General features: G+C 39.6%; 1 protein-coding gene across 1 annotated transcript in view; it reads right to left on the bottom strand.

Moving 5' to 3' along the window:
• LOC113159306 (inositol polyphosphate-5-phosphatase A) overlaps nucleotides 1–27,035 on the bottom strand; it is a 121,597-nt gene that overhangs the window by 77,013 nt on the left and 17,549 nt on the right. Inside the window, exon 2 of the mRNA XM_026355928.2 lies at nucleotides 10,286–10,327. Within this exon, the coding sequence (XP_026211713.1) occupies nucleotides 10,286–10,327 (42 nt within the window). The remainder of the gene's footprint in view (nucleotides 1–10,285; nucleotides 10,328–27,035) is intronic.

Raw genomic sequence — 27,035 nt, 5'->3', positions numbered from 1 at the left:
TTATTCAGTCAAGCGCAAAATCCATATGAATGTGGTGTCTGGGCCTACAATTCTTCCTAACTCCACTCTGTGACATGCTACTATATTTACACAAGACAAAGTGCCTTGCTAACGTAGGCACAAGGCACTTAGTAAGCTTGTTCCCCAAGCATAACATCGGCCCCTGCTCATCTACCAACATGGATGTGCCTGCAGCTCTGTACACTCACAAAAAAAAGTAATGGCAGCATTTGAAATTCTCCTGGTTTTAAGCATAAATTTGTCATGAAATCTGATCTGATCTTCACCAAAGTTACATATATAAACAAAATGTTATTTCTCAGCCTGACAATGTTGTTTCATGTCTTTACTGAACACCTAGTGGGTTCTGATGTAACTGAATGGGTCAGGTGTTAGCAAACCTGGAGTGCAATCAATGAAACAAGAATGGAGGTGTGGTTAAGAGCTTTCTTAACTTCTTAAAAACATAACAGTCGATTTGCATGTAGCAGGAAAGAGTTACAGGGTATCTCATAGAGTTTAGACATTCATCAGTCCACAGTTAGACATACAGTATTATCCATAAATGGAGACAATTTGGTGCTGTGGCTACTCCCCATAAAAGTGGGAGACCAGCCAAGTTCACTCCAAACACAAGAAGGCTCAGTGAGGTGAAAAAGAACCAAAGACTAACGGACTTGAATACACAAAACATGGAGCTGGCGTTTGACGATATATATGGTGGAACACTATGGAGAAGGCCACTGCTCTCCAAAGAACACACTGCAGCATGCCTAAATGTTTTGTGGACAGAAGAAACAAAGATAGAATTGTTTGGGAAATGAAACCATCATCCTAACAGTAAATTACAGTGGAGGAAGCATTATGATTTGGGTCTGCATTGCTGCCTCTGGAAGTGGAAAGCTTGCCATTGTGCATGTTAATATAGAAGAAGGATAATGTCAGGGAGACTGTCTGCAAGCTAAAGCTCAGAAGAAGCTTGGTGATGCAGCAGGACAATGACAATAAACACTGAAGTTAATGTACTACGTAATGACTTCACAGATATAAAATCCACCTTTTAGAGTGGCCAAGTCAGAGCCCAGACCTCAATCCAATAGAGATGTTATGAAATGAGCTCAAGAGAGCTGTTCACACCAAGCATCCAAAGAATACGTCTATGCTGTGAGGAAGAAAGGTCCAAAATTCCTTCTGGATGTTGTGCCAGTCTAATCCACAGCTACAGTAAGGACTTGCTTGAGGTTCAACCATTTTTTAAAAGACTGTTTTTGCTTTTTCTGAAGTGGAATCATGGCAAATGGAAACATCTTGACCTAAATAGGAAGTCCAGCATAAATAAATTGTGTTTATTGATTTGTCACTTTAAGGATCAAATCACATTTCATGACCAATATGCAGAAAAACAGGAAACTGCAAAAACTGCCATTCATTTTTTTTTTTTTTTTTGCAACTATGTACAGCAGGATGTGACAGATGCTCACCTCACCAGTCATACTGACACATCACTCACTAAACCAATAAAAACTCCACTGTCCCAGCAATAGGGGGGGAAGGCCTATTAGAATATGTACAATATGCCAGTAGATGCAAGAAAAAAGGTTTCTGCTGAAATGCATATTATGTAATAAATGCAAACTGTTAATTACATTTTCAAAGTGAAATTTGTAACATTAATGCAAGCTATTTTACCCAGAGTAACATGACCTCACATGCTTTTTTTTTTTTTTTTTTACCCCTCTTACACATGGCGTGGCGTACCTCTGAGGGGGTGCTCAGAGTAGCTGACCTCTAATGGAAAATCAATACCACTGAGTGATTTACAGCACTCACAAGCACTCAGGGTCAAGCCTACAAATGGTAGGAAGAAGCTGTACATCAATGTCACCAGGTACCGAGGGGTGGAGCGGCTACAAATGGTGCCCGGACTTGAATGGGGCTCTGCTATTCTACCAGCACCCCATCACAGTGCTGCATTATGCTCACTACAAGCCCAATCAAATAAAAGTAATGTGTGTGGCAATAACACTATGGATTTTCCATCAACCTATGGCTTGTCACTTAGCTCAATGACCCAAGAGCGGGGACCTGCAGCAGCTCAAACTTGAAAAGATTAGTGGACCTATCAACTCACATGAGAAAAGGTCACACTCTCGAGGAACTCTCAGCTAATGTCAGGCTCCAATGTGACGTGTGGGACGTGTACATGTGTGAAACGCTGGCACGTACATGTTTTGCTAATCCACTGCATTCTATTTATTTTTCCAGGCTGAAATTTTAGGTCTCCTGTCTTCTTTGGAAAACAGACAGCATCCAAGTGGTAATTTCATTACCAGAGATGTAAATCTGTCACCAGTATTTAATAAAATTCACAACTGATAACAAAACATTCTAGTAACATTTGAGTCTAATATTACCCAGCCAATATTTTATCTACAAAGCATGATTTTATGATGGGTAACAATAGCAGTGACCTGTCCAAACCCTCACACACTGACAGCTGCTGTGGAAGCAGTAGTGAGAAAGGCCTGTCTGGCCGTGCTGACATAACTAACAGAGCACCACCATATGGGACCATTTCTCAACCTCACAAGGATGTCAGACACTGATGCGTTTGATATGGAGGTGTGTCTTTTCTTCCTCTCTCTTTTTCTTTCCCTTCTTTCCATGACATAATTCTTGACAGCATTTAAATTTCAAGGAGGTTCCCATTTGTTTAAATTACAGATTTGCTGAACAGTGCATGTGCGTATGCTGGAGGCAGAGGCTTGTTAGACTATGTGCTGCCACAGTGAAATCTACTAAGAGGCAGCGTTTTTTTTACATTCACAGCTGTTCCTTAACAAACAACAACAAACCACAATCCATCTGTTCTTTAAGCGACCACTGAGTAAAGTGTTGATTTCAATGTGCTGAAAAGTCTTGACGAACAAACTGATAATGTCAGCTAAAGTATCAACTAAAGTGCACACCATCAAAGTATATAAAGATGATTAAATGTGAGGACCTAAAAGCTTAGACAAGAGTTCAAATGTCACAGAAGAAAGGCAAAATGTTAAGGAGCTAGAGGTGAGTGTAGTTTGTTGTCATGTAAAATGTAGACACTTTTCACTAGTAGTAGTAAAAAGAGCTGAAGAAAGTTTTGTGTGTGTAGAAAGCCAAAGTCATGACGTCATGTGTCAGCTAGCCTCTGTTAACACTGGCTTCTACAGCTGAATTCCTTATTCAACATGTCTTATCTTCCTGGTGTTTACTGTGTGTAGACAAATCTGTTCCACTACACAATGTATTAGAAGAAAATGAAACCTTCTTGGTTTTAACTAAGGCTACGTTCACATTCTAGGTGTTAGTGCTCGATTCCACTTTTTCGCTCATGGTTCACATTCATGTTTCTAACTTACACAAAGTATGTGAACACCCTGAGTGGCTCTCCTCCACATTTTTTTTTTCACCAGGCCGTGAGGCTGTGAACACCAACTGATGGCTGTAAAAAGAAGAAAAGTCACTATACTACAAGTGTAGGGGTAGTATACACTCTAACGTGGCTTTCACAACATCCATAACATCTCTTTGCTATAATCTCAACTGCCTACAAACTACAGCATTCAGTCATCTTTCTGCTAATTGTTTCATCTTTGCATTCTTGAGTTTTAGAGCTGTATCATCATCATCCACTAAGCAGAAATGCTCTTTGATGAGGACAAATGAAAGATTAGTTCCCATCTTTGATTGGCTTTATGATTCAAGACTGACAGAGGCTATGAAGTAACACTTCATGGTCATTTCATGGTTTTGTGGTTAGGAGGTGGGAAATAATAAGAAGGGTCAGAGGGGAAATTGGGGTTTGGGAATACATATCATGAGTTTATAATGTTATTATTTTGTTACTGAGGGTTTTAAGATTCAGTTATCTATGTATGACACTGTGGGGGCTTCAACTGGTACCGTAATATACTTACAGATTGGGTATTCTATATGAAACATCCAATGACATCAGTTGACCTTCAACACTGTGCTATCTCTACAAATTTCAGACCACAAGACTGGATGTGGGAACCTGACACAATCACAGGCCTGTGACAGTCCAGAGAAGTTTTCAATGCAAATTGGCTGCGGGATTATTCAATTCAGTGTGGTGCAATGCAAAGCACTGTTTATTCTACACCTGCAGCAATACCAAACTCCCCTTCAACCCAGGGTATTGCATATATATGAATCAGGCAAATGAGGTTGCTTTGCTTATGTGTAAATGAATGGAATATCCTTAGATACGGGCAGAGATTTGATTGGACTCGAAGGCATCATGAGAAACAAAGAAATGAGGAGCTAAGATTTTTAATCATGCATAGTTTGACACATTTATGACACTTGGTTTCTAATGTGTTTTTTTCTGTGGTGGGAGAAGCCAAAAATATCTGCACCATTAACTGTAAATAAGGTGGATTGTTATGCCTGTGCTGCTTCCTGTAATCTCTGATGATCATACCAGTTAACAACACTTGAACAATCTGAATGACTAATAGCACAAACGTTTTTTTTTCATTTTGTTTTATCAAGGTTTACATGTATGAGTAAGGACTGGCTGTTAGATGTCAATTTGTGTTTCTCTGCCCCCTTAGAACCTCACATGCTGCAGCAGATTTCAGTAAATTGTTCTGATTACATTCTCAGCCCTGCAGGACTAAACTGCAGTTCTCTTAGAAAAGAGACCTATATTTGCTCTTTGACATTTTGGCACAGTTCAGTTTTTTCTCACCTGCCTAAATAAACTGAACTAAACAAGTTCATGCTGCATAGTTTATCTACATTGTTCCAAAAAATGTTTGGTATGAAGAGGCAGCCTCTCCAGAATTAGCCAGGGTAAGTAGAAGAGAACAGGAAGGGAGAAAGAGCAAACCTTTTAGCAGGTTTTACAGTAGCTGGTGCAAACAAGCCAATAGAAATATAACCAAGGTGTGTCATAAAATTAAGAATTGTATTTCCCCAAGGCATTCCCTCAAGCTACTGAATTACTGAAGGAAGACAACAGCTGCATTACACACTGTACAAACATATGTAAAGTATGCATGTTTAAGATTTGCAGGAAGACAGCAGGCATCAGTAAGCCTGCTCAACCTTGTATAATGATCTTTGTTGCAGTGACAGCTCTATAAAAACCAGTTTAACAGCTTGTAGTGTTTATTTTCCAGGATGCCGAGTGGAATATCGCCCTGTAAGTGTGGAATGCAAACAGTTGCCCTGGAGTGGCAATGCATGCAGCATTTCTGGAAGTGATACAGTGGGAGCTGGCAACACAAGTGTCCTCAAATGTTACTTGATGACAATATTTTCCCATGTGATTAAAGCAACAATGCTTATTCAATTTTGGGCATTAGACCAAAGTTTTCCTGTTTGAAACTGCCCCTGAATTCCTACCAAATCAAAGCAAAGCAGAAGTCATGACAATATACTGTACTGAACAAAAAATGTGCTTTTCTTTTTTATTTCCACTGAAGTTTTCCAGTATAAAAAAGAGCATCATATTTAAAGAGTTCATTGCCAAAGGGCAGGCTAACTTATGGACCAGAAGACACAGTGACTCTATGATGTGTGCAGAGGGGACACGGTGAGTGAGTGAAGACCATCTGAGCGCTTTTACCTCTAGCTGTCACTGCTAGTTGTTCCCAGTCGCGCGAGTTCAGAGTCTGATGCTTCTTTCCATGACGTCAGCAGCACAGAGTTGGCATGAGGCTACAGGCCTGCCTGGTTTACACTGGGGCACACCTCTCTCTCCCTACACGCTTCTCTTTTCCTCTTTCTTATTACATGCATCAGCAGACGTGATACCGGCTACACAGTAGTTTGCACAATGCAAACAGAATTCCTCAACAGCCGTATCCACAACATGCTTCTCTGCGCTCAGGCATGCTTAATGCTCACGATATCTAAAACCCCAGTGCTAAACACAACATACTGTACAGACTGGAATCTCCTGACAAACATGTTTTAACATGTGACAGTCATAGTTAGTGGAGGCCACCATGCAGCTCAGCAGATTTTTTACTTGTGTAACTATCTGTATGTATAGTCTAAGGGGAAATTCTTTTGAGATAATGAGGCACTTTCAGTAGTTTAAGATTTTATCCACAAACCAGTTTCAAATATCCATATGAGAAGCAATTGCAGCCTTTTTTTGTTAGTGTTAGTTAAGATTAAAGGCCAGTACACATACAAAGTGTTTTCCTTTTCTGTCAATCATGCTTCTCATGGAAAAGACAGTTTTCCTTTTTTCTATATATGTCAATCTACACTCACTCTGAGAAACTCTTTGAAACTCAAGTCCATTTTCCCTCCTGGTGTGTTTAATGAAGCACGATCTCTGCCAATAGTACATTAAAACTGTTTCAAAGTTGTCGCAAACCTTTCTACATGTAGCTGGAATGTTTGACCATCACACCAAGTTAATGCTGCATGATTTGTCTGAAGGAAGTGGTGCCAATCTAGGCATACGGCATTACAAAGGATCAGTGCCAGCTAAATTAAAGACCAAGGTGTGTGAGATTGAATAGGATGCAGCTGTTATTTCAGTGTCAGATCGGAATCTGTTTCTGCGTCCACTAAATATTAAAGGATTCCAGGCCAAAGGTAACAAGAAAGGGACATCCAAAGTTAGAAGTATAAAGTAAGTAAGTATTCTTACATCCATGTGACAATATTTGAATTGTGGGAGAAAGGATTATCTTATATTCTTGAGAAAACACAATGGTGAGTTGCACAGGTGGATAGGTGTGTGTTCAAGGTGAGTCTGGAATATTTTATGTCATAACCAAAGGACTATTGCTTCTTGACAATGGCAAATAAGATTGTGTGTTTTTCTCTCCAGCGTTTGACTGGACTTTATTTACTTGATTTACATAGAGGTCTGAATTAACCACATCCCAACCACTGTCACCATGACTGTCCATACAGAAGCAGCAGTGTAAGCAGATGTGAATAGAAAACAGAAGACGTGTTCAATGCAGAGAAGGGAAAAATATGTTGTGTATATATATATATATATATATTCACAACGGCTAGAAAAAAGTATTCACCCCACCTGAAAGTTTTCATTTTTTTATGCTCCAGAAAGAAATTTATATTTACAAAATGTAAAAACTTCCAAGGGGACTGAATACTTTTTATAGGCATCAAACTTACAGTGGGGTCCAAAAGACCAGAGACCACTCCCTGCATGTATTTCAAACTTAATGAGAAGTTTAGGCCTTTTCAGAATATCTTAGTAATTGGCCCGCCCCCGGCAGCATGCATTCAAGCTGGAATGGAACGAGACAATCTATGCTAATCCTGCATGATTTGACATTGTTCCAAAGACCAATAAAATTACTTATCACTTTTTATGGCACATTTTTTTGTTTCAATGTTTGTAAATCCTCAAACTCTGATCTGTTCTACTGTGCAGCATGCCTGTATTTCTACACATACTGAGCCAATTACTTTTTGTTTCCACTTCTCCACACTGAAGAGTGTCTGTATTTATATTAGGAACACCTAAAACAAAAGAAATGTTTGACTTCTGCCCACAAGACAAAACAATTGTTTGACTTCTGCCCACAGAACCACATTTCCTCAAAATTACTACTTTATGAATAAAGTGTGGAAAAACATCCTAGAAGCCTGCACTGTCATAAACATCATCATAAACATATAGCATCTCTTTTATCCAACAGACATGTTGGAAACGAGTCTGTGACTTAAGAAAAGATTGCCATGGCTAAAATACTTTTGGTGATCTGTGCTCAGTCGACTCAGAAATGTAGTTAGATTCAGAAAATGAAGGAATGGAAAGTGTAACTAACCCTTCACAACCACTAAACAGTTTCACTTATATATTCCTCCTAACACTGCGGTGCTCATTCATTCATTTATCAGTAGGCTCACAGTTTATGACTGGGTTGTCTTGACTGAAAACTAAATGCATGGGTCACATGCAATAGGACTCAGGATTCTTCTACATAAACAAAGTTGTGCCTAGAAAACTATTGTACTGTAAGTTAATCTGCTTAATGATTAAAAAAACATCCTATACAGTAATAAATAAATACTAATAATTAAAAAAAAAAAGCTTGATGTAGTTGTTGTGTGGTTGTGTGTTTTTTATATATAAAGGTATTCGACCTAGACACAAATTAAGAGGCCACATACTCTAATACACTTTTGGCTGGTTTATTTAGCCTGACAGCAGCGTTAAGTAACACTTTCAGAATCACTGTCAGTCTTTTTTACTAATGAATTCAGAAATGCAGTGTTAGTCTTGGTGTTAGCTTTTAATCTTTAACATCAATTTCCGTACATTTACCATGATAGAGATGGACCCATTGCGTTTGTATACACTCAGGAAGTGGAAACAAGCAAGCTGACCTGGGCTAACTAGTCTGGAAGCTACACAGCTTTGCTCAACAATGTTAGCACCATTTCCAACTAGTCGTTGAACTAGTCCAGGTAATCAAAACAGCAGGAAAATACATTTAAACTTTATTTTTAAGTTCAAACTGACCAAGTAAGTACACCAGTCTAATGAATAGTAAAAATGTAATACTAAGCAAAAACTTCATCCACTACAATCTGCAAAAATATTCCCTTTGAAGGCTGCTTTTTAATGAAAACATCACAACTACTGTTGCACAACTGTTCCACTAAGATTTGCATCTTATTCACCTAATCTACATTTTTTCAACCATACGGTTATAAAGAAAAATTCTGGTGTCTCTTTTCTATCCGTCTGTCACTTTCAAGCTGCAGTTAGACTTCTAGCTGTCTCACTTCCCTTACCCCAATGGAAAGAGTTGTGGTTAGTCAGGGGTTCCAATGTAGATGAAAAGGTAAGATATGAAACATGACTGTGCTTGAGCATTTGCTTTCTGAAGGAAATTATGTGTATAGAGTGATGAGAATTAAATAATAAGATCACAGCAGCTTAACTGAGCATTAGTCTGCAAGATTCTTTTAAAAAGACTAAATAGGAGTAATTGATTACATAAAGGTAATAAGTGCATCGCAGGTTACAGCACATCTGTGGTATCTATAGGTTTTCTCTTTGCACAAGAAAATGTAGTATAGGAGTCCCATGACTCATAACTGAACTTTAACTGGAAAGAAAACCACGTGAATTAGCCGTAAATTCTTTTATGTCAGTCAAATGATAGCACTTATAGCTAGAAACACATGCCAGACCGGCTGAGTGAATAGCACTGTAGCACTACTGCTACAGCAAATAAGGGAAGGATGATGTGGAAAACAAGCAGATTACACTTCCCATAGCGTAGTGTGTGTTGTCATGGTAAAAGCTGTGGTGATATAAACTTTAGTATATAAAGTACACTTTAAGTCTGGTCTGAGCAGTGTCTCCATCACATCTGCAATTTATTTCAGGCATTTGATTGTATGTTATAAGCAATTTGACCATTTGACAAAAGATGAACTAACAAGGTTTGCTACAGCCAAAAGCTAAGGCGTCACTCTGTCGGTCAGCTCATAAAACATTAACGTACACTGTAGCTGCAGTAGACTCTGTGTAGCTGCAGGACCCAGTTACATTACACTGAGTGTAGCATCCAACAGTATAGGCTACAGTAAATCACCCCAGTTTGACTCATTATGTCAGGATAAACTTTCCCATTTCCACAGCAATAATTTGGCCATGTAAAGTACGAGGAGCTCTGCAGGTGGGATGTCAGTAAAGGCAACTACAGCCAAACAGAGCAGCTGAAATTCACTCAATAAGTGAAAAACTGATGGGTGTTTATTTAATCAGTAATAGTATCTATTCTGCATTGAGGTCAATTCGGCTGTACTATCACCCAATTAGATGACAGCATTTAGACTACGTAGTCAACACGTGTCTGTCTAAAACAAGAGAAGCACATGCATGTTTCTGCAAAAGTAAAAATGAGCAAACGTGAGCGTCATTCTTCCACACAAGATGAGGAAATTGTGGTGAAGAGAGATCACAACATACTGGTGCAGCTTTACACTTTGCCACCACTACTGACATGCAGTCTAGCCACATGGCAGAGCCTTACATTAGCCTAATGAGCATTAACGTTATACCAAGTCGTTTGCAGAGAGCATAAAAAGGTTGGTTGGTTTCGAAAATAAATTGTAGTTTAGGACTATCTTTCACAGTAGATTCAGTGGAGCTCAATATAAGATACAATATGCATGTTGAGGTCCAACATGTTAAATTAGTTTCTTCCCTCCTTAATATATTTAACATATATATAATGAAAATAGTCAAGTACAAATTACTCACCTGGTAAAACTCCCTCAGCCATGTTTTCTGTAGATTTACAGGCTGAAAAAGGAAAATAAAAGACAACTATTAGCAACATCATTAAGAACATTTTCTCAGATTTTCTGACATCAAAGATCCAGTGAGGTTCAAAGTGTGTGTCTTAACTAGCTTCAAATGCCAGATAGGGAACACTGCATCTTGTAACTTGCTAGTTAGAAGAAAACAGACCAATGGAGGATGTCTTGTTAGTCAGTCTGTAAGCTTAATGATGTCTGCAATTTTCTCAGACAAATCTTTAGTGGATAATTAAGGTACAGTTTGTATGGGGTATGTATAGATACAGTAAGTACAGTGTGTAAATGTATATATGCATTTTGTACAACCATGACATGCTGTCTCTCCTTCTGCTGACATGGAGCTGCCTCACTACATGTAGTGTCTTTCTCTCAGGGTCACGAATCAAGTTCTTTAGCATAGCGACAAGCCTTTTGCTATTTCTCTCTTTTTCTCTCACCTTCTTTTACGCCGCCTATATTTGTCATTCCCCTGTCTGGCTCTCCTCCACTTTAAAAGGCTATTCCCAGACCTGGATTCATTTGGTTTGTGCAGTGGAAACAGAGACAGGGCCCTGGGCAGTCTACCATTTAAGGAGAGATCTCCCTATGTCGATAACTAGGTCTGACGAACAGCTCTGTGTGTGTGTGTGTGTGTGTGTGTGTGTGTGTGTGTGTGTGTGTGTGTGTGTGCGCGCACGTTTTTTAGAGAGTTTGTCCCAACAAGACCGGCCTATAATAAGAATACACAAGGGATCTGTAAGCTCTATAATATCTGTAACCAAGCCAAGATATTAGAGAAGTAGGTGCACTAATTCTGGATGGCATCAGGGTACAGAGCACACCACCATGACAACTCTAGGCCATTTGAAAGCATTTTTAATAATTTTAATTTACTTAATATTACAAACTTTTACTTTACTTTGCCGTTATCATAGGTTAAATAAGGATATAAGCAGGTATTGGTATCAACATCTTATAAACCTAACCTTAATACTTCATTAATCGCCATTTAATCTCTTATTCTACTTTAGTCATTTCAGAAAATGTCATTTCTCAAAGTAATTTGTATTAATAATTACATTTGGAACATAACTACCATGCACCTAGTGTAACTGTAACTTAGGGGGTTCCCATTGCTTCTAGTCTCCACACTAGGCTACGTTAGCTGGTCTTCTGGCTTTTGCTCTTTCCTTTAATATAAAGCTATTAGAGTGGAATCAGATTTCTTTAACATCAAAGAATCTATTAATTCTTCCAGTTTCATTTAAGGAAACACGTAAGCAGCACAAAATATTAGTATAATATAATATAAATAGTACAGCTACACTGTTCACTGTTTTACCACCAGTATATTCACACATTCATTTATTAGATCATGAAATGATCCCTAACATATAGTGTGTTGATATTTCCAGGGGCTACTAAATGTCTCCAGTGTGTGTGTGTGTGTGTGTGTGTGTGTGTGTACACATGTGCACCATAGTCACAGCCTCAGCCAGATCAGAGAGAGCATAGGTCTATATAAGGACATGAGCACTGGACCTTGTCATTAGTCACATGAATGGAGGAAGAGAAAAAGACAGTGAGACAGAGACAAGCAGACAGAGAAACAGAAAAGTTCAAACAAAGAAGCTGCCACCTGACCATCGAGGCCTGACACAGTCATACGTTTACAGGTCAGACTGCTACAGTATGTGCAAGCTGCTGCTTACACATACATAATGCAGCACGTTTGAGTTGGCTGCTTGTCAGCTTCAGATGCACCTGTTTGTCTGAAGTTTATTTCGTAACCCTGTCATCACTGCCTCCAGCATGGGAGCCAGTGGTACCATCCAGTAACGCTGCAGCCCTTGATGTCTCATTGAGAAAGTTTCAGCACCAAGGACCAGTGTTAGCTGCACTCGCTGCAATTTCAAAGGCTTCCTGTGTATCACATTTATATCACACAGACACTCAACAGCACGGAGGGTGGAAGGGCGATGAATTTTATCTCTCCAAAATCTCCCTGCAAGTGCACAAGTGGACGTTGCAAGAAAGAACACAGCAGACATCAGCTTGACAGGAGGGTTACCATGGTAATGAGGCTATAAAACCATACTGTTGACAGTTACTTAAACAAATCTTAAAGTAACTCCTTTGGGGAATAAGTCCTAGATTAACTTGACATGGAGCAGAGAGTGGAAACAAAACAGTTACAGCAGCTTGGTCCAATAGAAGTTCTTTCAGAGCTTTTCTAGAGTGCTCAAATTTAGGCTGACCCAGCTCTGATGTGCAGCAGGGATGTGTGATAGTTCTGGGCAACAGATGTTGGCCTTGCCAGGGTGATTCAGAGGAGGACCGGCAGGCCCTTGGAGGCCAAAGCCGCAGAGAGAAAGTGGGCTAATAGCAAAAGGAAAGAGAGGATGAACTGAGTCTATATCTGTCACCAAGGCACGTTGCCACCCGCCTTCAGCTTATCAGAAGTTAATTTGCAGTTAATTAGAAAGTGGGGCTATACTGGCAGAGAGATAAAAATAAACCCATACCCTCCCCAGTCTCTCCTCCATGTACACCTCCTCTTCCTCCCCTAGCATTTCACTTCACTCACTTAGTTCTCTCCACCTCCTCTTTCTTCTTTGCCCATGCGTCTTTTTTTTCTCTCAGTCGATGTCCTACTTTTCAGACAGCGGGGGGAACTAAGACACTCTGCTTTGGTTTTTAGTGAAAATCCATGTAACACTGCACTTCAAGAAAAGGTTCTGAAGCACCTGCACTATTGATGAGCATATCAGTAAAACAGAAGGACAATGAAACCTGCCCATGGTCGAGCAGATTGAGTCCAAAACATGACAGAACTAGTTTTGAACACAAAATCCCCAATATAATCCTTATACACTTGCAATAAATTTGCACTAGAGTGGGTAACACTGGTGAGAAAAGTGGCATTTCAGTATGACAACACATCCCATCCTTTTCAATTAAGGCTGGGAAAAAAAATTAAAACTTCACCTCCGCTTTATTTACCTAGGACAACATCATGAATTTAGGGATGACTGTGTCACTGCAAGATATGTGCCAACTGCAAATGCCAAATCTTTGAATTTAACAAATACCATGCAAAGCACTTCAGGCTGATGAAGTCAAGTTGCACTAGTGCATATATCTTAAACGATCAGTTCACATAAATAACAAAAAAAATGAATGGTGACAATGACAAGGACTTTTTTGTTCTTGCTTATTGTTTTTTTTTTTGTTTTTTTAAGGACTTGCAATGAAGTCATAACAGTCAGACTGCCACAGAGCCTCAGAGTTCATGACCTGAAGTGTCTTTCCCATTGTGGATCATAATATAGCAACGCAGCCCAGCGTGGTATTACAGCAGGCGATGTATACTGAGACTGGAAGGGAAATTACAGCTAAACCTGTCCCATCAAAGAGGCCTGCTAAGATTAGCTTGAAACACATGGTCACTACAAGAGTTTACTCCTTCTCCACCTACTCCTCTCCTTCTCCAAGTAATCCTCATACTGTTGTCTCTTGGCCTCAGTTTCAGTTTCAATATTATTGCATTTGGTTCTGCTAATCTCTAGGTGTTTTCTATTCTCCCATCTCAGCTGGTTGTTGTTCTGTTCCATCCTTCTCAGCCAGCACGCCATTCTACCATTCCCAGCAGGCGTTGCTAGCTTTCACTTTGACCGACCACATCAGCATGAGGTAAGAGAAATAATATTATAAAAAGCTTTTGCACTGCAGCATGCAACCTCCATAATTGAAAAGAAAGGAGGAGAGATGAGAAGTCTTTAAAAAGCAACGGTTGCTTGGTTACACCTGGCACTAATATCAGACTCACTCACACACAGGTCTACCACAGAAAAAAAAATGCTGCATTTGAGGTAGAACCAAGGTACAGAAGATAATGACTCATGTAGACCTTACTACAAAGCAACTCACACACGAAACTGAAAATAAAACAATGTTCAGCACGTGTGCTCAAGTTTCCCTCAAGGACAACTTAACATGTAACAACCATGTCTGGCATGAGACGGATGTTTTTTTCTCAAATGTGTGTCACACTGTTAGATGCATCTGAAGAAAAGCTGCTGAAGGCTTGAATTCTATGTAAATACAGAACACAAAAACTTTTGTTACTGGTCAGAAGAAAAAACTAGAAAACTCACAATTGCTACAAATAAAAGCTCTCATGTAAACGTAGTTATGACCAATTGTTAATAAAAATACAGACTACAGCAGCTTTAAAGTATTTGTCAAGGTAGCCCACCAGTAGGTAAATGCTCACTGGCATTACCATCACATTCAGGTTAGTCTTCTATTGTTTCATTTGAAGCAGTTAGTCTTACCTCCTCTATACTAAATGTCATAAATAGACTTGTGACCTTGTCAGAATGACCACCATTCAAGTAAATAAAAATAAATAAATAAATAAAAATCACCCTTTCTCACGCATTCAGAAAGTCATGTCCAATTTGAACTACACATGATTAAATGAAAGAGATCTTCTTTTTTTTTTTTTTTTATGAAATCAAAACCAACCTTATTTGCCATGCAAATTGAGGGAATAAACCAGTGTCTGTGTTTACTACCAGGAAGAGTTGGAATGCTTCTCTAAACAACCACAGCTCACAAATATATCTTTTCAAAGAGAATCTCTTCACTGCTTTGAGACTGTTCCAAGCTCAACTGAATTATAGTTTTTACTATTTAATAACAGGATTTCACATCCTTGTATCCAACAAAAACAACCTAATTAATAACAACCAAAAGATGCTGCATAATAAACTAAAACCTAAATGAAGATGTTAGGATTTAGAGTGGGGCCAGTGGGCATGCAACACAGGCCTTTCATGTCTAAGCCTTGTTTTTTCCCCGGCCCAGCTGTGGCACTGGTTTCTTGTGCACGGGCAGTTTGTGTGAGTGCGAGTGTGTGTGTGTGTTGACAGACTGTTAGAAAGAAGGTTATTTGCTTTCAGGGGAGCGGGCAGCTGACTAAAAATACTCTGCATAGATGGAGGCCACTGAGCGAGGGAGGGAATGTGAGGAAGGAGAGCAGCTGGAGAATCAGCAGGGGAACTGATTGATTGGCTGGCCTCGCGTCCTTCAACAGGTTGGTGCCGATGTCACTTTCTTTCTCAACTCTCCATCAAAGTTGCTCGATGGAGGATGACGCGGAGGTGTGTCCCCTCTGTGTTTTATGTAACTCCACATCAAAGAGGCTCATTATGGAATTAATCAGAGCACACTGAGAAAAACACTTAATTAGACCTAGCCTGTGTCCAGAGAGACACACAAATCTTCATTCTTGTGAGGGATTAGGTACGGAGGAGGATTAAGGCATCGGTTATGATTCAACTGAAGTGTTTCTCACAATGTTTCATAGCACATGAAATTCCCCTTGGCCTAGCCTTTTTTTTTTTTTTTTTAACACCAGACTTGAGGGGCCACATTTTACTTTTCGATTATATTTTTTTTCTTAACTTTACAAAAACAGATAATCCCACAAGGTCGCCCACTTACGAGGAGGCGGAAAAGTATGTAGGATTTTTTGTTTGTACAAATGGGTGGATTTGGATTGTCGATGCCTTAGTGGCGAGTCCGTCGGAACGTCTAGAAATTTAGCAAAATAAAACGTGTGATATAATTAATGCGTGTTTCTATCCAACACTGTTCTGTGAATACTAGGATCCGAGAGCTGGTGGCACTAATTTTTCCAGCTGGTTGGCATTAAAAAGCTGCAGAAGATGAGTGTGTAGCAAGGTGATGTTGTTAAAAGAGTTCCAGCTACATCTTAAACTAAAGTAAAAGATGTAGAAAATGTAACAAAATGTGAATTTATGAAAGTTACCTCATTGTCTCCTTATCGCTACAAAAAACACATCTGATGTTTTCATCTGACTTTACATCTCCTCCATAGAGAGGAAGCTTCAGTGGTATTTCATGTACATCATTCTACCTCAGCCGACAATGAAAAACATTACTTTTCAGGTTTTTTACTCACATATTTACCAACAAGCATAAAGGCAGGTGGTCTGAGCCACTTTATGACAGTAGGTTTTTCAGCCTGCTTTTGGCCTCTTGAACAGCTACAAACAACATGTCTTTGTTTAGAACAAGCCTAAAAAAACGACTACATTTGAAGCATACTCCGACCTTTAGACTGGAACAATGATTAGAATGATGTTGGTTTTCAAAAAATAAAGCCTCCTCTAGCTTCAAATTTGGAAAAATATCACCCAGCTCCAATATAGTGTGTAGGACATTTTATACAACTAAAAGTAATCACGACTCAATTTCAGTTGTGCTCTATGTTCAACTGCTCACTCTTGTGCTTTCTTGTTAGGACTATAGTGCTTCTGAACTTCTGAGGAAGTTTACCTGCCTTTAACCTAATGCATGCTGGGACATATTCCAGCGTTCAACCCTCAACTGAATAAAGCAAGAACAGCATGAATGACGGGTGAGTGTGTGTCTCTCGGTGTGTGCTCATCCATGAAAAGATTCAAGAGAAAACTATTTAAAATGTACATCTGTTATGTACTTTTATAGTCAGAATGACTGTTTTTATATGAGCAATGAAAACAGAAGCAGACAAAAACAGCACTCAGCATTCATAGTGGGGCAGCTACTTGCAGGAGGGGAAAATGTATAGTAGATAGAAATGTACGCACAAACACTCCTCTTTAGTGTGAATCAAGACAGCAATCAGCTGGGATTTGTGTCGACTGTCATCAGAAAACAGGAAGTTACACCACTTAGAGCAACCACAGCTGTGTGGTTCAACTCCTCATAACATAAGGCTGCAGCGCTCACTTAAGAATACCATTCAAACAGCTCACACCTTTTAGATGGATAGAAAGAGTATCTGATGAGGGAGATGTTGTACAGTAAAAGCTCACTGGAAAAACTGTGCAGGGTGGTACAGAACTAAAACACGGCCTATTAAGCTGTGAAATATTTCAGCTCTCCCACTCACACCTCTGCCATGTGTTACTCAACACAGACAGCTAACTCCCCACAACAATATGATGCACAGAGCTACTGTATTACAATGAAATGCATCTTTTTTTAGAGAGAACTTACCAACACGAGCATTGAACATATGATAATTTCCATTGAAAGCACAAATGAAAGGGTGTGTGACAAAGTATATACGTATTTGACTCACACCGACTAGCCACAATATTAAAACCACTGACAGGTGAAGTGAATAACATGGATTATCTTGTTACGAGATAATCTAAACAGTCAACTAATCAGTCAGTTCTTGAAGTTGATGTGCTGAAAGCAGGAAAAATGGAAAGCAGAAGGGTCTGAGCAACTTTGATAAGGCTGGCTGACTGGGACAGAGCATCTTAAAGAAAATGGCAGGTCTTTTTGGGTGTTACCAGTGAGCCATGGTGGAATAAATTACCTAAGGTTATGTTCACAACAACATTTCATTGGGGTTAGGAAAAGCTGTTGTTCAGGGAGTGTGCTTTGTTGGATCCATTTATTGACATGTTATGCGGTGACTGCATGGCTGTTTCCACCACTGGCAGTTTGTTTTTATAAGTTTCTTTTTTCCGTCATCACTTTGCATATCGTATTAAACACACATAGTGTGTTTAACACACTAATAATCAGGAAGGCGAGGCCAAGTAATTAGCTCCTCCTCTGTTTTCATATCAGGTAGTATAGCATCAGCATATACTTGAGTTTTTCTTAACTTTCTCCTGTCGCTTCACTGAGGTCCTTTTGTCTCTGTCTCGCACAGTGGGGTGTCACGAACAACCACGCTGGGAGTAACTGGCAGCTGTCACTGTGTCAGTGATATGTTATTCATAGCGAGTGTAAACCTCAAACCATTGAGGTTGTTTCATTTTTTTAATAGGGTCCCCCTTATCTAGTTTTAGAACGTGCAAAAGTCTGATCAAACTTATTCAGAATTAGAGAAAAATGGGGTCACAAACCTTCAGGGGTCACAGTGAGTTTTAAAAAAAGCGTTCACATTGTTGGCTTCAGGTCACTTTAATAATTCCTGCTGAAGCACAACCTTCATATGAAACTGCATGTTTTATATGAAGAAGGAATATGACGACGTTACCCTTAAAACTGCTGTGACATACTCTTGAAATAACCATAAATATACTGCAACACATGATGTTAGAAAAAGCCTTCTGAGAAGTTTGCACAGCGTGTGCATGTAAGCATTGTTATCAATATTTCAGTTCTGTACACACAGTAAGCATGTATGTGTTTAAATGTCAGGCACGTGCAGCACTGCACAAAAACCAGGACCTGTCTCCGCAAGACGGCTAAAAATAATCAACTGGGGGTTTGTGAAATCTCTGGGGCACCACTTAAAGTGATACTCCACCCTAAATGTGTATGTAAAATAAACGCCTATTCAACTTGACAGTTGACTATAAAAACTTGCATCTGATAAAGGACAGAGGTAGGTTTCTTGTAAATGTCAATGGTGACTTGTTATAATAGCATTAAAGTCACACAATGCCCAAATAAACCTAAACATTCTGTACTGTGAAGTAAAATCTGCCTGCCTGTCTGCTCAGGGTGCACACATTTATATTCTTTCCAAATCCAGCAGAATGCATTTAGCTGTATTTTGTGTGTGCAATGTTCACTAACATGGCATGACACTTTTCTCCAAAGAGCAGATGTGGTGACAAAAGGAAAAGATATCATCTTAGCACAGGAAACCCAGCACCACACTGGTCAGCTGTTGATGTAATGAATTAAGATACTTGTATTGAATGTTAAAGTACTGTATGCCAACACACTTCTATTAAAAACAACTAAGCCCTTCGGATACTGCCTGATCAGACCTGACATCTCTACGCTTGCTACTGGTTTTAAGCTCTTATGTTACATTCTGTCTGAGTACAAGAAGTGGCCTGTCTTTCTTTCAGTGGTCTTGATAACGAATAGGAACATATGAATCACCAAATCACCAACAGCTCTGCATCTGTGTGTGTGTGTGTGTGTGTGTGTGTATATAAAAACAGAATAACAGGGAAATACAGTGCACCGCTGCAGAGAGAGGAAGGGAGTGTCTGGTGTTTTAGATGTCACCCAGACCTACCACACTGTAATTACAAGTCACAAATCAAGCAAAGGATAAAGACCATTTGTACTGTGCGGCCCACTGTGAGTAGAGTACAGGGCTGAAGGCTCCTTCCTGTATCTTGACCATCTAGACCAATAATTACAAAATAAAAACAAATGGTGAGTGGACTGGTACTATTCAAACCATGAACAAAAGTTTTCCAGCTCTACATTTTCCTGACTTTCAGTTCTTGGCCAACTTTCTTGGCTGGGGTGGTGTCCTGTATGGCTTTTTATGGGCCTAATAAAAAAGTAAAAAAAGCGTGTACCAACAGAGATAAGAAACGTTCCACGGCAACAACTTTTTCAGTTCAATCAGTGCAAAGAGGACTCACCCAGACCCAGCTGGTCCTGGTTTAAACTAACAGCATTCTGGTATAAAACTCAAATTCCAAATTTATTGCTACAGCTAATTTGCTTGGTGTCTGTTAGGAGTTTTGGCTTGACAGTTTCAAGAATATCACATCACCTCTTAGCTACTGTAAAAGTGTTTTTTACAATAGCTGACAACATGATGGAAATGACAGTGGAGGGAATGACGCTGGTGAAATTTTTAAGACACGGAAATTCAATTCTTCTTAAGTTGTTTTCCAGACCTGACCAAATTAGCATTTCAACCAATACTTTTTCAATAAAACACATCTGCTTTCAGATGAATGTGATTCTAATTGTAGGGGGACTTAAGTCCGATACCCACATCAGCTTCGTCAGAGCCACTGTCAGTAAAAGAGTAAAGGTTATCTTTTTAGCTAAAAGCTAAAGTGCAGTACGTAAAGTGTCCATAAGCAAGACAGTTTTCATTGAAGCAGCTCATTGAGATTAAAAAATGTTAATTGAAAATAAAATTTAAAAAAAAATGTTTGAATGAATGCAACATCTCTGGAAAAGAAATAAAAACTCTCAGCTTTTTACAAGTGCCAGACACTTTCCTGAAGAATCAAACAATGTTCCATATGGCAAAAGTAATTGAAAGACCCCATAACATGCTGCTTGGGCCTGGCTTGTCTCACACTGAGTACTATATCTTATTTGCTATTACAATAACCTGTAAGCAGCCTGGGAGCATGGAAGAATTATGCAGTATTTGAAAAAGCATACAAAGCTGAGGTTTTCTTGGTAGACCAGTGGAGCAGCTACTATGTGAGGATTTCTTATTGTTTTGAGCGGAAAATGCATTCCATCTGAGTTTTAAAAGCTATGTCAGATGCAGTGCTGAAGGTTAATCCTCGTGTTTACTTTGCTCCCGGCGGGGTAATTCAACAGAAAGAGCAGTGACCGTAGCTGAGCTGCAGAGCAAGTCACATTATTAGGGATCCCAACAAAGAGACTGTTTTATATTTATGATGCACAGAGTCTTCCCAAATTAACTTTGAGGCCATTATCAGCAATTTTCCCAAGAGCTGTTGCGAGTTCCCTAAAAAGCTGCCTGACAAAGATATTTACTTTTCTTTCTTCTTATCTCATTTATTATTCTATACCATTATTCAGATATGATTCATGTCTTTTTTTAAGTTAACACAAACATGTCAACTTAGACGAGTTATTTCAGCAGATGGCAGTGGAGTTTCTGTTTTATAATGTAGAGGTTCTGGCACAACATCATTAGTATGGTAAGCAGGTGCTCAGAATATAAAAAAAAAAAAAAAACACTTATGTATCATTGCCAACAATTTTATAATGAGGCCAACTGGTATTCCTCTATTGGATGACTCACATCATCTCACATCTAATAATAGTCACGTCTTTCTTTCAAATACTGCTAGAATTTTGATCCTTTAGCTTTGTTGTTTGTTTTTTTTTGGCCATACAGGAGCATGTGAAGCAGGAGCAGGGAATACCCAACAGGTTCAACATCAATATACTATGTTACTGAGGTCAAATAGATCACACATTATGAAGGCATTACAGATGCACTGGCACCAACTTTTTACAAAATGATAGTCCAAATTAAACCACAAGGCATATTACCCTCGAACATGAATTCAGCCTTCATAAGCTTGGTCCAAAAGCAAGTGTAGACCTGAAAATAATCTGCAAAGCACTCGCCAGAAAATTACTCTATATAATGCACTCCGACCGAACCAGGTTAATTAAAGGTAAACTCTAATTTACACGTTATTAGAGTTGATTACTCTGATGACATGTAAAGAGTAATCAACTGACAACTGATTATGCTATCACCTATAAGCTACAGTCAAATGTTGTCTCTTAGATGCAAAAAAAAAAAAAAGCTTTCTCCCCCTCACTTTTTGCAATCTTCATTGAACCATTAGTAGCAGCAATTACACAAAACAAAGAAATTACTGCAATAACGACAAAAAATGTACATCATAAAATAAGTCTATGTTCTGATGATGTATTACGATTTCTCTTTCTTTGTATTTGTTTGCACGGGGAGAAATATGAGCATGTGTGTGGGAATGGGCATGTGGATGACAAGCAGAGCCAGCGCCGTCAGTCCAGCTTTTCTGTTTTGCCCTGGGTGTCACTGCAGTGCCCCTTGGCCCCCCATGGAGAGTGACTACCCTCAATGTTCCTCATATTTTATCACATACATACAAAAATTTAGGGTCCAAGGAGGTGGTCGCTTCACCTGGGGTCCGGGAGGTGAGGCTGCACAGCTGTGGCTTCATCCATCGGCCATGGTGGAGACAACTACCTTCCAAATTATAACTGCATAGACACCTAGGGCCTGGGTCCTGCCCGGAGCAGCGCAGGCTTCCAGTCGTGTGTGGGTAAATGTGTGCATGGATGTCCATTTGTGTGGTGCACTAGTGGAGGGTTAGTGTGTGGGCAGTCTATGTTCAGGTCTCGTGGGTTATAGGGCACACAGGCTTGAATCTGTGGCTGTTGTGTTTGCTCCTGCCTTCCCTGAGATGCACCTGCTCTGGAGGAGGTTTCTCTCCATGGCTGCTCTGGACATCCTCTGGACGTCCTCTGACCTCCTGGCCCTGGGGGCAATGGGGTGCTCTTGCGGCTAGGTCTCTTCTGATTGCTCGCTGGACCTGGTATGGATGGTGGCCACGCCCCACCTTTGTCACCTTGGGAGCAATCACTGGCAGCATTCAGTGCATACTTGCACGTCCGCACGCATGCATCACAAGCATGAGTCACCATTGGCGGTGGCTGCTGTTTTGCCACTGCACATGATAGGAAGATGTGGTATATTTGCGTGTGCTTGAACTGGTTGGTATGCATTATATGTTTGCACTGTGCTTTGCTGTTACTTTTATGTCTGTTATCATTATTGTTGCTACGGTTAATATCATTACTAATGTTATTAGTGGTTGTTTTTGTTATGATTGTGTATTGAATTATTACTATTTATTTATTTTCTTTCTTTTTTTGTGGTTGCTGGTCGATGTCTTTTTAGCTAAGTGTTTGTCTCTTTTCTTCTCTTCTCCTTCCCTTTGTCCCCCTCTATCCAACCCCCTCTCTCCATACCTTTCTGTCCCCTTTCTCACGTGTCATATCCTGAGCTGGAATTATATATGCAAACTGGACCATTTTACTATAAATACATGTCACCAATCAAGTGGAGTAAACTACAACCTAATTACGCCTATATTAAAACATATGCATTCCATAATGTGGGGTTTTGGATTGTTGAAATGAAACTAAGAAAAGCATTTCGCTGGATTTAAGTAAAGCATCAGTGCTCATTTTTCACCTTGGAAACAGTTTTTTTTTTTTTTTGACCAAAGAACAAATCTGACCTTAAAGGTAAAGAAGGTGCAGGACTTTAAGTACTTAGGGTCAATGGTTCAGAGCAATGAAGAGTGTTGAAAAGAGGTGAAGAGGTGTGTGCAAGTATGATGGAGTGGGTGGTGTGTCTGCTGTACGCCTTGGACAAGATAAAAGTTGTATAGCTTCAATTTTTATCTGTACTGTTTATATCATAGTGTACTGTATTTCTGACATTCTCTAAAGTTCTTTTAGTCTGACTGTTCCTGACTGTTTCTTGTGTCTACAACTACATGATCCACTTTCTAGGTTTCTGGAGTCATTTTAAAACTTTATAAAAACATATGTATTGCCATGGTAACCATATAATCTACAAACCTCTCTATGCACAGGCCAGATATTCAGCAACACATTAGACAACCATTACACAGCTCCTCATTATCATCATTCTACTGAAACTCTACAGGTGCTTTTCCTTTCTTAACATCTGTTAAGGTCCTCAGTGCTTTGGTGGCTTGAGGACATCCTGAGGGACCTGACCAAATTGGTTCTGCTCTCACATTGAAAAGGATGATTCAATCTGCAAAAAGGATACACTTAAACCTATGCATAATTTAACGGTGGACGAAAGGGAGAAAAAATTAGGTTGTCACAGATTCAACATTAAAAGGCTGCTCTACTTTCTCAAGCTCTGAAAAGTCCTATGAACGCTTTCCATCTCCAGAGACATCTGCAAAGGAAGGTCTGATGAAGATTTAGTTTCCTTTTTATCTCTGCATGTGTGTAAGGTCTATAACCCTGAAATAGTGTCTCATTGTCAGGGACAATTGCTCATATTGATTTGACAAAATCAACAAAAAGAGGTGGTAATCTCCAGTTCTCAAAAAACAACAAATGTCACAGCAACGGATCATAAAAAGCCCTACTTTTTTGGTTTCCAAAGGTGAGTCTAGATGTGTGAAGGCTGCATGTAAGTGAGACTGTGCCTGTAGACATTTAGATGTCTGTAAATCAGAAATCAGTGTACGTGACAGGTGTAGCGTGTTTATTCAGTATGAAAACATGCAAAGAACTTAACCAAACAAGATAATTATAATTAACGGTTGTTTGTCATGACTAAATGACTAAATAACACGTTTGTCCGGTGTCCAACCAAAATAACCTACTGGTACATTATTGGCAGCAAAACAGCACACACTTATGTGGAGAAATGAAACTAATTCTTAAATTATTGCTTTCAAGATTATAATACATTTACATCCTGAATTAGTGTCTTAACAGCAGCATTATAGAGACAATGTGCTGATGAAAAGTGGGAATCCAGTAATGCTTGGCTTAATAGAAAAAAGATATAATAATGCTGTAATCTGTTTTAATATAAGAATTAGTTTACACCTATGAAACTAATTCCTGTCGCCTGTGACTGTGTGCAGAGCCAGCAATGGCACCTGAGCCTTTAACAACTTGTGTCAAAAAACACCATTTGTTAAATGAAGTCGCTGCATTATACTGTATAGTAAGGAAGCAACTGGAAATCGGTAATAGTAGTCTGAAGAGGAGAGACACAATGTCTTGTAGTATTTTACTTCAGGTAGTGACGCACCACTCAATTTCCTGTACAGGAATCATGGTGATACTGTAACTGTACCACTGGTCTTTTTTCTTTTTTGTCTCTCTTGGGGTCATCATGTCACCTCTGCATCATCAGTCTCATTGCTGTTTTTTCCTCTCTCTGTCCAAATTGTCCTCTGCCCTTTTGGTTGCCTTTTTTTTTTTTTTTTGGTCTTTCCCACTTGCCGTTGTCTGTTCTTATCTTGTGCCGCTCTCCTGCACACAGCATCCTGTTTGCACTGGGGCAGGACAAACATTGTCTCTGTGTGACGCCGAAGACATTTCACAGGCTATCACGTTTTCAGCATGGGCCTGATATCGCTGTAATTGGGTTCTTCCTGCTGTGGGAGTGCTTGAGAGACAGAGAGAAAAAAAGAAGAGAGAGAGAGAATGGAAAGAAAAAAATGAGAAGGAGGAAGAGAGAGAGCAACACAGGGAGGGAGGTACAAAAAGGGTCAGTTTCCATTTCCATCAGAACCCCATTAAAATGTCTCAGAGAAGCCCCACAACAATTCTTTCTGTCACTGTTCTCTATCTAGAGCAGAAAGATCAACATGGACATCCATCTCATACAAAAATAGGTTAAATCCATCACAGTGCATCTGCAAGCCCAAAACAGGACAAACCAGACTCTTCTCTGCTCTACCAATAGAAACCACGTCCAAAAAACGTCCAAATCAAGAACCTATCTATCTGTGGCGATTTCATGTAATGGTTTCCCTCAGCACTGACCTTTACAGAGCGCCACAAAACCAGGCGTCCAAAATAAACAGTCGACAGGGAACTGGTTCTCAACAACACAGTGCCCAGGCCTAGACCTCAACCAGACCCAGAGTGGATGACTCACGTCTTAGAAACACCACAACAGCCCTTAGTGGGAAAGGCAAATGCACTGGACACACGACGAACTTGTTATATATGGCTGACCATCTGCTGAAGAAACTGAAATATACAAGTGAAGGCTTCAGCTCTATCTAGAACTTTTTTGGATGGTGGAGTGTTGATGAAAAACCTGATCTGGTCCCGTAGCTAAACTCCTTTATTCTTTCTCCTCCGTCAGTTTCAGTATCTACGTTCTTCATGTGTAAAACATTTTCTGTTGCTCCTCCGTGGAAAGTTTAAAAAAAAAGGTTCCAACACTCTGGAGGGATTCCCTCAACAGGATGAATCGAGTCCTCTGCAAGAATGTGATATCTTGATCTGCTGTTTATGAAGCTTACATACCCTGCTTCCATTTATTATTTTCCTTTTTTAGTAATACAAGTTTACACTTTTTATGACACAATCAAATAATTTCAAAATCCACTTTCGCAACTTTCTTATGAACTAACATCACAGAACAGCAGTTGGGAAAGTGATGAGGCAAGCCAACATCCTCAAAGGACGTGTCATATATTTGGCAGTGAGTAGTTACCTAGCCTCCTGTGCATGTAGGTCATTTAGAGACAGGAAGGGGGAGAGCACAACTTACAAATGTTGTGAGTTTAAAAAAAATGGCGTTGGTGTTTAGAGTAAAAAAACATCACTTGGTTAAGATATTCATAGTTTCTTCTGGGCATCGTATAGTCACTAGCCCCTTGACCTTGATGCATAGCCACTCTATGAGGATGCACTCCAAACCTGCCAAAACCAGGGGCTCACCAAAGACATCGTGATTCATCCTCTGGAGACTAAATATACACTGCCCGTACCAAAAAAAAAAAAATATATATATAGCACAAAAGTCACCAAAGTAATTGGAATTCATGCTCTGGGGACCATGAGAATTTTGCTGTTAAGTTATTTAAAAATAGTAAGGAAATGTGGTATGTGGTGGCATTTTAATTCCGCTCTACAATTCAGCGAATCCCTACAAGCATTTGTTGCATCATTTGTACTATACAAACTAACTGTATGTAACCCTCTGATAAGGGTCATCCTAAAATGGAATGACCCATGTACACACAGATCTTATAGATAGAATTATGATGTGGGCAGGCACTGAAAACTGCAATGTTCAGTCTTCACAGACAGGTTTGGGCACAGCAGACTCCAGAAACAGAATCCTGACCTGCCTGAGTTCTATTCCTATCTTCAAAATGATTCACTGTTTTCAACCGTTAGTTCTGTGCTTGCTGTCTGTCAGGCTACATCTTCCTTTAGAGAGCTATGAGCTTGCAGCCTCACAAACATTAGCTTTACAGATGCAACCACCTGCATTCCTATTTACTTCAGTTTGTTCCCATTCATCACCTGATATATCTAATCACGTCTCCCGGGCAATCCTGTCACTCTCTGGTAACCTTCCAGCAAAACAAAGGCAAACAATAAGTAATATG

This window comes from Anabas testudineus, chromosome 15, assembly GCF_900324465.2.
Source record: "Anabas testudineus chromosome 15, fAnaTes1.2, whole genome shotgun sequence".
NCBI lineage: Eukaryota > Metazoa > Chordata > Actinopteri > Anabantiformes > Anabantidae > Anabas > Anabas testudineus.
This window is presented reverse-complemented; position numbering and strand designations above follow the sequence as displayed.